Source organism: Syngnathus floridae, chromosome 1 (genome assembly GCF_059516105.1).
Source record: "Syngnathus floridae isolate MCC-2025c chromosome 1, RoL_Sflo_1.0, whole genome shotgun sequence".
NCBI lineage: Eukaryota > Metazoa > Chordata > Actinopteri > Syngnathiformes > Syngnathidae > Syngnathus > Syngnathus floridae.
In genome coordinates this window covers 13,761,204-13,775,699 of record NC_142413.1, presented here as the reverse complement: position 1 = coordinate 13,775,699, position 14,496 = coordinate 13,761,204, and the positions used below count along the sequence as shown (strand labels likewise).

Sequence of the window (14,496 nt, the reverse complement as noted above, 5' to 3'; positions counted from 1 at the left end):
TTGTCTTTTATCTCCCACGTGATATTTGGAATCCTCATTCTGACACACAAAACACTTGAATAACTTCAATAGACAGACAAACCAATCATTCAATCGATTGATGGAAATGAATCCGTTTTGAGTTGTGTGCAAGTCATTCTGGTTCCCATGCAACTGTCTTCAATTTATCTTAGTCCTGTCTTTCTCACATCCTGGCCTCCTCCCTCTTGACAGGCACACACATGTTTATCTCTTCCTCTCCTCACTCACCTGTCCTCCCCTTCTCATCCCTCTCTCTTTCTCACTTACTGTTTGTCTTATTTCCTCTTTTCATTCATCTTACTCTCTTGACTCCAGATCCGTCTGCACCGCTGATCCACCTCTCACCCAGCCATTCCTCAGTTCTAATTTTCATCGTGAATACAGCCCCCCAACCTGACGTTCGCACACATACACACAAACACACACACAAAGCAGGCTCATTCCTAATTGAGCACATCTGTCCTCCATCAGGAGTGAATAGTTGAATTACACACAAAAACCTCCCATTGCTCCTTTGCAAGAACAAAAAGTATGCTATTGCGAGTGGATTATCCTGTTGCGGCTATGAGGTGCCATTAACAAGCTATATAAATCTTGTGGCGTGCCTAAGGGTCCTCTCCGGTGTTACCTTCTTTTGAGTTGTAAATGTCTTCAAATATAAGAGCGCATATAACAGTAAAGATAATATATTGTAGTGTTTGTTTTTTTGTTTTGTTTTTTTATCACAACAGTCTCACTATGGGTTGGATCAGACCTGGGCAAATTACGGCTTTGTCCCATTGGACAAAAAAAAAAATCAATCGTTATTGTATTTAATCTTGTCCATACAACGTTAGAGAGCACAGTGACCATTGGTGGACCTTTGTTCTGGTATATTAAGTCACATCCACTGTCTTTGTACACGAAATGGGTATTGTCAGCCTGCCCTTGACCAATAGGGTATGCGCGGCTTGTGGCTACCACTACAGCTAGGACTTCATATTTATACTGTATGTTGAAGAATAAAAGAATTTGGACAGCTTTCGTTCATCGAACTTCCACTCATTGACATCTCCGTGAGTGTCAAAGTAGCCATTCGCCGCCACTCCTCCGCTTGACCCTTGCCTCATTCACGTCTACTTTGCCTTGCATAAAAAAGATGCACTTTGATTTGCGAGCGGACCGATGAAATGAAAAGTGGCCAGTAAGTGTCGAGTGTTTAATAAAGAGTGGACAATGAGATCTTTTTTTCACAAATCAGATAAACAGCTGCATGTCCGATATGCCAAGAAGCTGTTTACAAAGATACAATATCATGCAAAAAAGAGATGAGCAAAAACAACAAAAGTGCTTTATGTGAGCAACGTTCTTATTTCCTGCACAGTGGAGGTTTGAGGGCCAAGAAGACGGCCTGATATTACGTACGCAAAGCTGCATTTTCAAATACACTGTAATATTAGGTTTATAATAAGTCATAAATGTGTCATTGTTCACAGTCAATATGATGCTACCCACTTAACTATATATTTGGAAGTCTTGACGACATCTGACTATCAATTGATGTAATGATTTTATTAAATAGTTTATTATTTAATTTATAACAATACATACTATATGCACATACGCATATTTTTTTTCCTAAATACAAATTCAGAGTTGAGGTTAGCATGTTGGCTTGGCCCTCAGCAGACGTTTCAGCTTCTCATGTGGCCTCTTTGCAAAATGAATATCCCACCCCTGGGTTGGATATACGTAGTATCAGATTAGAATAAAACGGTGCCGGAAAAGTGTGAACTGACAAACCTATCAACATGTTGTACCAGGCACCGTGCCAGGATTTTATTCCCTACCTGAGATGCAGGGGCTTGACCAATACATAGTGGGGCTCAGTAATAATGTATGAATATATTTTAGAAGAGCAAATAAACAGGAGAAAACAACCTGCATTTTTTGGTATGTAATGGGTGGTAGCAGAGAACTTGTAGACTTGCAAAAATTTTCAGCATTTTACACTGAATTGCATTGAAGACAAGTCAAATCACGAAGTACGCCGAAGTGGAAAGTTTGATAGAAAGATTTACTTTCACTGCAAATGCGTTGTTTTGGTGATATTTTGAGTTTACTGGAAACATGCTGCTATAAAGCTGAAAAGCTCACAGACTTCGACCCTCTTTCTTTGCCGTCAACCAAATAGCTTTACTTCCTTCTTTTGCAATTATGTGACATAAGTGTGTTATTCTTACTTATATGCCTGCTCACAAATTTGCTTTTCAATTTGCCAAAAGCAAATTTTATCTTTCAAATAAATACAGTATAGTAGCGTTAAAGTGGATTTTGCCAATTATTGGCATCTGCATTTTTTTATTAATTCAAGCCCGGACACCCTGCGGAGGAAACTCATTTCGGCCACTTGTATCTGGGACCTTGTTCTTTCGGTCACGACCCATAGCTCTTGACCATAGGTGAGGGTAGATCGACCAGGAAATTGAGAGCTTTGTCTTTCGGCTCAGCTCTCGCTTCACCACGACGAACCGGTACAGAGTCCGCATTACAGCCGACGCTGCACCGATCCGCCTGTCGATCTCACGCTCCATCCTTTTCCGACTGAGGACCATGGTGTCAGATCTGGAGGTGCTGATCCTCAAATTGATTAAATTATTTATTTGTTAAAATTTACACTGAACTTTATAAGAAGTGATCCTGAAAGGGGGATCCTTCCATCTGTGGTCCCTTCTCAAGGTTTCTCATTTTCCCCTGGTAGGGTTTTTTTGAGTTTTTCCTTGCCCTTTTGGGAGCTTAAGATCAGGGGATGCTTTGAGAATAATTGTCAATTTTTGTCTATGTGAAGCCCTTTGAGACTGTTTGTGATTTAGGGCTATACAAATAAACTTGACTTGACTTGACTTGACTTGAAGTGCTGCTGACCTTTGGAACACCCTGCACTTTTGTTTTAGAACATTTGCACTTTTTGGTTGAATTTTAAAATGAAGATGTCACTTTCCAATAAAGAAGGTGCATCTCATACATGAGAAAGGTTTGTGTATATGATCTGCCAAAAATAGTAACTTAACTGTCTGTTTATTAAATTTTAAATGTAGTGTGCTCTTCCACTATGGAAAACAACTCCTCTTAAATGAGGCGGTAGGACCAAGTCCATCTTGGCTGAAAAGATGCACTTTACTGATATAGTAAGGCATCTGTCACATCAGTGTGTGGGTGGTGTGTGCAGTGCACCAGCACTAGTGTGAGTGTGTGTCAGTGTGTGTGCATGTGCTCATGGTTTCAAAAAGTCCTCCCTCATTCACAAACTAAGCCATGTGGCACTGAGTCGGCCCCTTTAAGAGGCATGAGCTTTCTACCGAGGCTGACTGTTGGAAAAAAGATGAGTGCCGATACATTATTCACCACCAAGGACAAACACACACACACACACACACGGCCTTACACATAAGATAACCAAAGACAAGAACACGAGTTAGGCAGTCATCAGTGAAATGAGCAACAATGAGGTGTGCTGATATAAATGATAGGCAGAATAGGGAAGAGACCCACTTTGTATCATGGTCAGAGTGTCTTACAGATGTGCACACAAACACACACAACAGATGGAAGAAATATTCAGCATTCCGTTATTCCGTGTGCATAATTTATGGCAGCCCCAGATCTCCCTGCTAATGACAGAACACTAGGGCATCTGCAGCACAGCATCAACAGCTGACTGGCATGGCCGTGTGTATATCGGTTGGGTGGGAGGGGGAGAGTGAGGGTATTGTGCTCTGTTAGAGCAAGGACCGTATGAGAGACAGAAGGAGATAGAGAAGGAAGAGAAACAAAAACAGTGTCTGAAATAGAAACAGATAACACAACAATGAGGCAGATGTGACAGACCTCTCAGAAGATACACACACACACATAAACATTCACACACTTACAGCCAAGTCAACCTCCTCTGGGATATTTATTCTCGTTGATGTTCAGTATGTCCGTCAGACTGAGTGCCACCTTTACAATGTATTTAAGAAGTTATTATTGTAACTTGTTCATTATTAATGTAAAATCATCACAACTACTGCTCTCTCCTGGCTGCCTGAAGCAGACAGTTCCCAAAAATGTGTCTGTGCAAAGAGAAAATACTAACAAAAGTGGGTCAAGGGTGTGGCCTCGGCTACAACTCCTGTTGAGAGAATTGTCTTGACATGCTGCTGCAACAGTGCAGTTCTTCTAATTCTGAGATCAATGCCAGACTGATTCTGCCCTGCAGATGATAGGTACACTGATGCAAGATTGAGCCAAGACAGCACTACCTGTTAACATAAAGAACTGTTCTGAATATGTGCATGGACAAAATTGCTGGTCGCCCTCTGTTAATCACGGAAAAAGAAGAATTAATGTTACTTCATTTAAGGAAATAAGAAGGAAGGAAGAAGAATGAGATGGAAATTAACAAATGAAAATCAAACATTGCTTTTGAGATGTGTTTCAACAGAATTATTCTAAAAACAAGCATTTGAAACAAGGATAGACAAAAAAATGCTAGCATCCTTAGCAAATGTTGTGTGCTATTTCGTGACATGGTGTGTAGCACATACTATAACATGGGCGGGAGGATGTGAAGGAAATAGTTTTCTCAGGGGATTAAAAGACTGAAATCAGTACATCAAAATTAAAGGGTATATGACCATCTCCAAGCAGCTTAATATTCCTGTGACAACAGTTGCACAAATTATTCAAAAATGTAAGCTAGACATGGCTGCAGGTCAAAAATTGATGAGAAATTGAAGAGATGGATAATACAAATGATAACAAAAGATCCCAGAACAAGCTCCAAAAAAAAGAAAGGTGAACTCCAAGGTCAAGGTACATTATTGTGAAACCGCTCCATCCATAGACCTATTTGAGCCATAGTGGCATTCATGGGAGATGACCAAGGAGGACACCACTGTTCAAAATAAATCGTAAAAGTGCTAAACTGCATGATGACAAGCAACAAAGCTTCTGGGAGAATGTCCACTGGTAAACTAGGCTCAATTGAAAGGAATTTCTGTTACGTTCTGGGGCTGCTTTGCTATATCTGTCCCAGGGTCGTGCTGTCATGACACCAAAATTTTAACTTTGGTACTATATTTGCATAAAATATACTGGTACTGAAATTGCACCATAGTAAAAACTTAAAACACCAGTAAAAACCAGTGAAATATGTCGTAGCGAACAACTAAACAACTTCAAATTTATTTTCTTTGCATGAATTACCCAAATTTCTTATGACTTATTTTGTCGGCAAAATGCACTATGTCAATGAACGGGGTAGATCAATGATGCACATTCAAAATGTAAACACCGCCTTATCTGAAAAGCGAGTTGCTGGTTAAGTTAGATGGCCATGAATGTGGCAAAGTATACATTCAGACTGGGGTATGTATTTATCATGTTAAGCCCTTCTTTACGGGAAAGATTTAACCCAATGTGCAAAATGGCTTGATATATTTAAGTCGATACATTTGTATTGGCCCGGTCTGAGAAGCATCTGTAACTATATGGCCCAACACCCCTGCTAAAAAAATCAGCATGGACCAAACAGCATGGTTTACTGGTGTCACCAGCAAGACCAGCAACAACAGTAAAAGGAAAAAAAAAACAGGTCTTGGCTTGTTGTACTTTGGCTGCTGCTCTTGCTCGTGACACCAACAAGATCAGCACAAAAACACTACAAAACCATGCTGCTCTATGTTGTTTTTCTTAGCAAGCAATGTCTCATATGCCGCTTTTCCATTATGGATTCCAGTCGCAACACTTCTGCCCCTTTGTAATTATGCATCTTGGACGAGTACGGTATTCTGCGCACCAACCCCGCCTAACTCGGAGTTGTTGTTTTTTGTTTGTTTGTATCGGTATTTGGAAATTATAATATTATGTCATTTTTGTATGGCTAAAATTAGGGCCTAGAACTAGCACTGGTTATCTTGAATCCGGACACAATGAAATCACGAGACTGTCAAGTCAAATTTATTTACATATACGTTTAGCCCTTAATCACAAAAACATCTCAAAGGCCTTCACATGGCCACAGTTGACGATCATTCTCGAAATCTTAACCTCCAGGAGGGCAAGATAAAATAAAAATTGGGGAAATATGTGAAACCTTGAGAAGGGACATCAGATGGGAGGATCCCCGTCCCAGGACGACTAGGTTTCAATGGATGCAGAGTGGGCAACATTGAACACAAAATGAAATCACGAAGCCGCCATAGTATTCTAAAGAGAAATGTGTCGGAACGCTTGTCATACAAGTCATGGGTGTTGCAACAGGATAATGACCCAAAACACCAAAGAATGGCTAAAAATAAAGCATCAGACTATTCTGAAGTGGCTTTCTTGGAATCCTGATCTCAATCCTACTGGATATAGATGGAAGGAGCCAAAATATGTCATCTGGAGAAACCATCCTTCAAACCTAAGACCACTGGAGCTGTTTGCTCATGAAGTGAGTGCCAAACCTTTGGCCAAGCGTTAAGAAGAAATCTAACTGCTGACTCTTACCAAGACATTTTGATTCTTATGCTTCTCAAATTGCAGCTACAGTTTTTTTTTGTGATCAATAATCACATGGTTGAAAGAGTTTGGTGTGGGAAAACTTGATGACCCTGACCTAAACTCCATTAAACGCCTTGGCTGAATGGATGGATGGATGGATGGATGGATGGATGGATGGATGGATGGATGGACGGACGGACGGACGGACGGACGGACGGACGGACGGACGGACGGACGGACGGATGGTCGGGCGGGCGGGCGAGCGGATACAGTCATACATGCACCTTGTCACTCTTACCATCCCATAAAAAAAAAAAAACAGCTTGTTTACGTTGCAAAAACTAAGAATTTGCTGTCTCATGATTTTGACACTCTAAGTGGTCGGTACCTCAGAGAGTTTGCAGATTATGTAAATGTCAACATTTAATGGACAGTTGTCAAGCCACTGTGATGCTGTCTATGGAGTGGGAAAAAAAGAGACATTTGAACAAGCGCTCTGAAAGGATTTGCAGCAGCAGATTATTATAACTTGCAGGCAAATGACCTGCTTTGCTCATAGAGTAAATATGATTTGATTCAAGACGTTCAAGGATAAACGATGAGGGTATATTTTGTTTTGTTTTGTTTTGTTAATTTGCTGGACTACAACATGCATTTTTCCATAAATCTCATGAACACTGAATAAATGTTTCTTGTTATTGCAAATCATCAAGCACCAATCAATTCCTAAAGCCAAAGGCACAACCGGCATGTCAAGGAGATGGATTAAAACTGGTGGGTGTTGTCTGTAGTGTGTGTTCCAGGAGGGTGGCTGTGATTGGCTGGCTCGTATTAGGCCCAGGCATTGGTTAGACTCAGGGTGTGTGTCAGCAGAGCACCGTTGTGCTGCTCCTAATGAAATATATTATATTTATGTCTTTGTCTGTGATATTTGGAAATAATTGTTGAGTCTGTTCTATAATGCTAACGGGGGTTTTAGAATGTCTCCCAGTTGAGACTGTTTCCACTTGTGTTTCTTGCGTGTATGTGTGTGTGTGTGTGTGTGTTTGTGTGTGTGTGTGCGTGTGTGTCTGTGTGCGTTTATCCCTGCCTGAAAATGTTCTCCTGAAGCCTGATTACAATAGCCGCGTCATAAATAAATGACTTGATCATTTTAGCATGTCACAGGGCTAAAAATAGAACATCACATTGTTAGCTGGGCTGTGAGATGAGCTCTTTGTGCAGACGTTTCACTTCCTTCCTGTTCCTACTTCCTCTAATGATTTCATTCAATTTTGTTTGATTCATACAGTGTGTATTCAACACAAAAAAAGGAATGTCAAGGCAGTTGCCATCATTTAGAACAGATTTTTATGCTACAGTTTTGTGTGCACGGGCATTCTGTCGATTTGTTAACCATGATAACGTCAGAAGGTGTTGATTTTGATTTATAAATCAAAAATGCTTACATGACATCAATTTGACAAAGTGCAAAGTTTAAATCACAATGATCTAGGGAACTTGCTTATAGAGTGAAATTAAAGAAAAGTTGTTTCAAAGACAATAAGTGCCATTTCTAGTTAAAAACCTACTTGAATAAAATGACAGTTATTTATAGTATAAGGAATTTTTGGGGATACAAAGTACGATTACATGCCTTAAGTTATAGCCCTTAATCTTTGTCCCCGCACTGGTTAGCACGTCCGCCTCACAGTTAGGAGGGTGCGGGTTTGATTCCACCTCCAGCCCTCCCTGTGTGGAGTTTGCATGTTCTCCCCGTGCCCGCATGAGTTTCCTCCGGGCACTCTGGTTTCCTCCCACATCCAGAAAAAATGCTTGGCAGGCCAATTGAGCACTCCAAATTGCCCGTACGTGTGAGTGCGAGTGCGAACGGTTGTTCGTCTCTGTGTGCCCTGCGATTGGCTGGCAACCGGTTCTGCGTGTCCCCCGCCTACTGCCCGATGACTGCTGTGATAGGCTACATCACACCCGCGACCCCCGTGGGGACAAGAGGTATAGAAAATGGATGAATGGATAATTTTTGTTCCTTCAAGTTTTTTTTAAATACGATACAGTGTGTTAGTTGTATTTCACTAAAGTACTTTACAATACGTTGTAATCATTTGAAAAGTTTGATTTCAAACATTAATTTTAATAACCTAATAGTAGCTTTATTGTGGTACTTGGTGTAAAAGATTTGAGAACCACTGATCTAAGATGTTGACCTCAACCTTTAGCAAACAGGTTCTTCCACACCGTACTCATTCAAGCATCTGTTCTTCCTGAAACCAAAGACAGTTCTCTAAACTTTTCACACAAAGTCAGAAGTACATAACAGCTAAATATAGGTATTGTTATAAAAAAATGCTGTTCAAAAGTATATAACCCAACTCCTTTTTCATTACCACAGTCCATGATGTGTATTTTCTTCCTCAACAGCACTCAAGCATGTCGCTGCAGTGTGGTTCAAAATGATAATAACTAAAAGTGCAACAGATGCGTGTGCATGGTACCCTTTATGACCGTCAATAGTATTTCCGATACCCGGGGAACGGGATGGCCTATATGAACCCTCCATTCACAGGTCACTGCAGTCACAACTGTGAGACATGTCATGATTTGACATCTGATATGCTGGCCCCTGGCAACAATCCTCAGCAACAGACACAAAGGTCACCTCAACACAAGCTTGCCATCTACACATGCGCATACACACACACGCACATTCACACACACACAGGAGCTCCACTCTAATCTGTGATGGTGCGGATCTTGCTGGCTATGCTCAAAGAGTCAGAATGCACTGATCACCACTCAGCAGGAGTCTGCAGTGGATGGAAGAGAGGGAGGGGGGCACTGGAGGGGGGTCTAGTTTCTACAAGCGCGCACAGATCCATATAGGACACCCACACACGCACATTTTCTAGCATGCTTCTCATTTGATTATGGGTGACCGGGTTATGGCGGATTGAAGTGTCAATCGGCTCGCGCATGCGCACGCGCTGACACTGTACAGACGCCACACGTGCACGCGCGAGCACGTCTCTTTTACATCACTTCACATTGCATGTGCACCTGGAACTTACCGCAGTCTTCGCACAACACTCGCTCCACATCCTTCTTGAGCTCCGGCTCACTGGCGTCCACGGGGGCGTACGACGCCTTGAACACGTCGGGCTCCCCGGTCGGGTCCATGAAAAAGATATATCTGTGGTCCTTCTCCACCGTGGTGCATGGGGCCTCGGAACTAAAGTCCCCGACGGTGACGAGCTGCTCTCTCTCGAGGCCGCCGCTGTTGACGGGCCACACGTCCAGCACTTTGACATTCACACTGTAGGGCTCCCGGGAGGAGACGTTCTCCGGGGAGGAGCGCACCTCGCCCTCAATGACCACAGCTGATCGGTACGCTTGGTCCTGGAGGGAGTTGAGACTCGGGGCGTAACAGGCGAACGAGACCCCGATGACCAGCATGGAGAAATGCACTGGATCAAGCCTCATACCGTCAGCCTGTGCTGTGGTGCAGTGCTTCTGGGCGGCGGAGGGAGCTGCAAGAGAGAGGCGGCGGCGAACGAGCTCCGACAGGGGAGGCAGGGCAGAGGCAGCGCGGCAGACCTTGTGGAAGTGTCCATGCCATCTGTGTGCGCCGCCGCTTTCCCCATACGGCCGCTGGCCTCGGATGGGGGGCACAAACTCAATAACACACTAACACGCGCTCTCACACACACACACGCACGCACACACGCACGCACACACACACACGCACACACACACTCTCGTACACCAGGCTAGGAACCGAGAATGGCCCGCTTCTCCTGCATTCTTAAAAAATGTGACTGCTGTATTCTCCTTTACCAACCTCCCTCCGCCTCTTCGCTTTCTTGAAAGGCAAAGCAAGACTCGCAAATTAGTCTTCTCTTGAATCCACGACTGAACCCCCCTCCCGTCTCTCTCTCTCTCTCTCTCTCTCTCTCTCTCTCTCTCTCTCTCTCTCTCTCTCTCTCTCTCTCTCTCTCTCTGTCTCTCGCCCCAGCTAATAGGCTAGCATCGCATGGGTGGGCGCATTGCCTCTCCTGGTGTGAAAAAAAGCTGTGCGCTTACAGGGAGTATTCACAATAAATGATCAACGCTCCACGCATGCTCAGGGCTTTCATCCATTTTTGGAATCCCGCACCCCCCCTAAAAAAAAAAGAAAACAAAAATAGGGGGGGTTGAGGAGGATGGAAAAAAAAAATCTCTGTCCGGTAATTCCGTTAGTCAGTGGAGAGAAACCCGGGAAAGACCAGAGAGGATGAGATAGCGGTTATCCGTTGAGGCGGTGCAACAGTAGCGCGCACCCTCCAGCCGCGTCCGCTGATCCCCTCATCACACGCGTGCGCCTTGCGCGAGGAAGCATCACTTGATCGGTCACTGACGTCGGATCCCCGCTTCGTCCGCAAACACCTTAAAATCCCGGACAAACAGCTGCAAAGCGCTGCGGATTCATGTGCAACCACCGTGGTCGATCACCCCCTCTTCGAGTCAGCGGCTGCAATAAGAATCACGCAATATCGTGTTGCCAAGCCTCTCGTATAGGTGGCTCGCGGTGCTCCCTGCTACACACTGCGGTTGCGATGAGTAACGCTGCGAAATACATTCAATGGGGTCCTCAGCTTCAGGATGTGATGTACAGAGAGAGGCGCAGCATGCAGCAAGTTTTAGGATTAAGTTACAACTCGAGCACAAGCAAAATACAATCACATTTATTCAAAATAAACAGCATTTTATGTTCAGGATGAATACAATGACCACTATCCTCTTTCTGCATCCATCAATCATGACATAGCCAACTGTCCAGAGCTAAGCGCCCTTCACTAGAGGTCAGAAAGCCTCCTCATGTCCATCCTGAGAGAGATAAATTATACTGTCCGCTGTACTATAGAGGGGACATGACAAGGAAATTGCAAGAAAGGTCATGTATAGTGTATACAAATATAACAGCCTCCTCCATCTGACTACTACCAAGAGGATCATATCAGGACATGCAGGGTGACTGTCCAGGGTTCTGAAAGGGCTTGACAGGTTTAGTACACTGCACCAACACACCAATCACATAGAAGGCCTTAGGAAAATCATCGGGTTGAAGGTCTGTGTGCTCTCCTTAAGATCCAATTCATAAAGCTCTTTCAATACTGGGTGTTATTATTCCCCCTAAAAAGCTACCAAATCTAGATTAATTAAATGAGAGCCACATTACTGGGATTGCTGTTCCAAATCCAGCAATCAGTTCAGGGACCCACCCCCTTCCTCTACTTTCCACCCAACTGTGCTCTCTAATCATTCTTCTTCATCCACCGATCGATCAGTAGTCCATGTTGTATCAACAAAAAAAAAGCCTTTAGGGTTTTTTATGGCCTTCCAGGTTTGCGCCAAAGATATGTTGATGTGCGCTCTGCCTATGTCTACTGCGCATGTGACGTGCCGTCTGCGCACGCAACATGAAGTTTGAACGTGTCATCATGTTGTGTCACTTGACAAATAGCTGTTGCTAGGCGTCTTCTGACGATGCGTTGTTAAGCGTAGTTGTAATATGTCATTTCACTTTCTTCCCACTCTGCTTCTATAAAATGCTGTCAGACAGTGATGTTGCAAGCATCTTTGCTGAGTCATTACTTTTTGTCATCTGGATGTGCTGTTTGTGACAATGAGCGCCATGGCTTAATTTTTGAGAACGATGGCGGGAAATATCCAGGAGAGATCTCCCACGACAGATCGAGTGTAACATTAACTTATTTTTATACTTCAGTAAATTTTAAATATTGGTTTATGTGGTGGTCGGCAAGGTGGAACACCCGTTAGCAGTTTGGAGGTTGCCGGTTCGATTCCTGCGTGGGTTTTCTCCGGGCACTCCAGTTTCCTCCTACATCCCAAAAACATGCATGGTAGGCTGATTGAGCACTCCAAATTGCCCATAGGTGTGAGTGCGAGTGAGAATGGTTGTTCGTCTCTGTGTGCCCTGCGATTGGCTGGCAACCAGTTCAGGGTGTCCCCCGCCTACTGCCCGATGACGGATGGGATAGGCTCCAGCACCCCAGTGGGGTCAAGTGGAACAGAAAATGGATGGATGGATGGATGGATGGATGGATGGATGGATGGATGGATGGATGGATGGATGGATGGATGGATGGATGGATGGATGGATGGATGGATGGATGGATGGATGGATGGATGGATGGATGGATGGATGGATGGATGGATGGATGGATGGATGGATGGATGGATGGATGGATGGATGGATGGATGGATGGATGGATGGATGGACAAAAAGATAAGCCAAACAATTGCCATTAGTATAAAGTAAGCAAATTATCATTGCTGCTTCTATTAAAGAATAATAAAAGATGCACTTTACAAATAATGCAAATCTACAGGTATCGTGACGACATGTTCAAAAGTCATGTTACATGCACAGATGAGACATCACATGCGTAGGCAGAGCGCACAGCGACATGTTTTTGGCACAAATGCAACACCACCATTTTTTCTTCCACGCACCAATTGTAGTCATTATTTTTTTAGTGTTGTTTCATTCCTACGCGACCATCAATAATTTTCCATTGAGAAATAGTCACACACATGTCCAATTACAGTGCTATGATTCATGGAGTTTCACCACCTACTCTTTCAGACTCTCAATCAGCTCTTCATTCAGAAATACTATCTCAGACACCACCGCCTCACTCACGCTCATAACCACGCGCACACAGCTCCACGTAGTTCGCCACGGTCGCTGTCCGCGGTGCTGAAACCCTCAACCCGGATGCTCATCGGATTGGGCAATTTGCCAGGTTTACCTTATCTATCTATCTATCTATCTATCTATCTATCTATCTATCTATCTATCTATCTATCTATCTATCTATCTATCTATCTATCTATCTATCTATCTATCTATCTATCTATCTATCTATCTATCTATCTATCTATCTATCTTACATATACATGGCTAATGGCTTTTTCTTCTTTTTTTAACGATGCAGCAATATTATTTTTTGTATAACGATGGATATTTTTTAGAAAAGTCTACAGACGGGGGTGAGAGGTGACAGAGACAGCAGAGCAAAAACAATAATACACACCTATCAATACAGGGTTCATCGGGAGTAACAACATGACAAACATGGCTACAAACGCAAAAGTGCATCATCTTGACTGCAGCCCGCTCTCGCTGAGCTACAGAAACTACACTTACTTTCACACACACTGGGCTATATCTGACTTCATGGATGAGGAGGGAGGAATCTTGCATCATGTTGATTTTTGGGTTAGATTTAAGATTTCTTATACTCAAAAAAAGTACATACAAATGGTGAAAACATTCCCATTATCCCTGAGTAACATGGTTAAGCAAGAAACTTTTGAGGACGAGATTTAAAATAGATGTAGGGAACTGCGTTTTTTTTTTTTTGTGCAGGTGAAATTGAAGGTTTAGACCATCTTTTCTTTTGGTGTGAGTTTGTACAAAGGTTTTGGCTTGACTTTCAACAATGTGCTTGTTCTAAAGTGTTGCTCTTTGTTTCTCTTACTATCTCTGATGTTAAATATGGCTTTTTTCATAATGGTAAATTAGATTATTTCATTAACAATATTATTTTGTTGGCCAAACAATACATACACAAATGTCATTTATTGAAAGGCTGTCTCTGTAAGATATTTGCTCTGGCTGTATATTCTTTGTATATAAGATAGAATTGCCGTGAAATGTGTTTTTATTTGTTTACTTTTTTCATTTTAGTTTTTTTTGTGTGCTTTGGTTTGTTTGTGTGGGGTTTTTTGTATTGGGGATGTCTTTTGTGTTTTTTGTCGGCTTGTAGTTTATGGTGTTATTATATCTAACGTGTTTATGTTAGAATAAAAGGTTGAACTAGAAAAAAAAAAAAACTTTTACACACACCAGCACACCCTACCTCCCCCCACCAGCCCCCTCCTTGCGGAGCGCTCTTCTCGCGA

General features: G+C 42.8%; 1 protein-coding gene across 4 annotated transcripts in view; it reads right to left on the bottom strand.

The window, feature by feature from the left end:
• Window positions 1-10,448, bottom strand: part of nrg2b (neuregulin 2b) — a 33,229-nt gene extending 22,781 nt beyond the window's left edge. The window contains exons 1-2 of one of the 4 annotated variants that reach the window (XM_088376027.1): window positions 10,011-10,448; window positions 9,597-9,924 (exon numbers count right to left, since the gene is read on the bottom strand). In XM_088376027.1, the coding sequence (XP_088232153.1) occupies window positions 9,597-9,924; window positions 10,011-10,169 (487 nt within the window). In that variant the 5' untranslated portion in view covers window positions 10,170-10,448. Of the gene's footprint in view, window positions 1-9,596 lie in introns of all 4 variants that reach the window. The other 3 variants (XM_088376036.1, XM_088376045.1, XM_088376055.1) reach the window with 3 other exon arrangements.
• Between the last annotated feature and the right edge of the window lie 4,048 nt (window positions 10,449-14,496).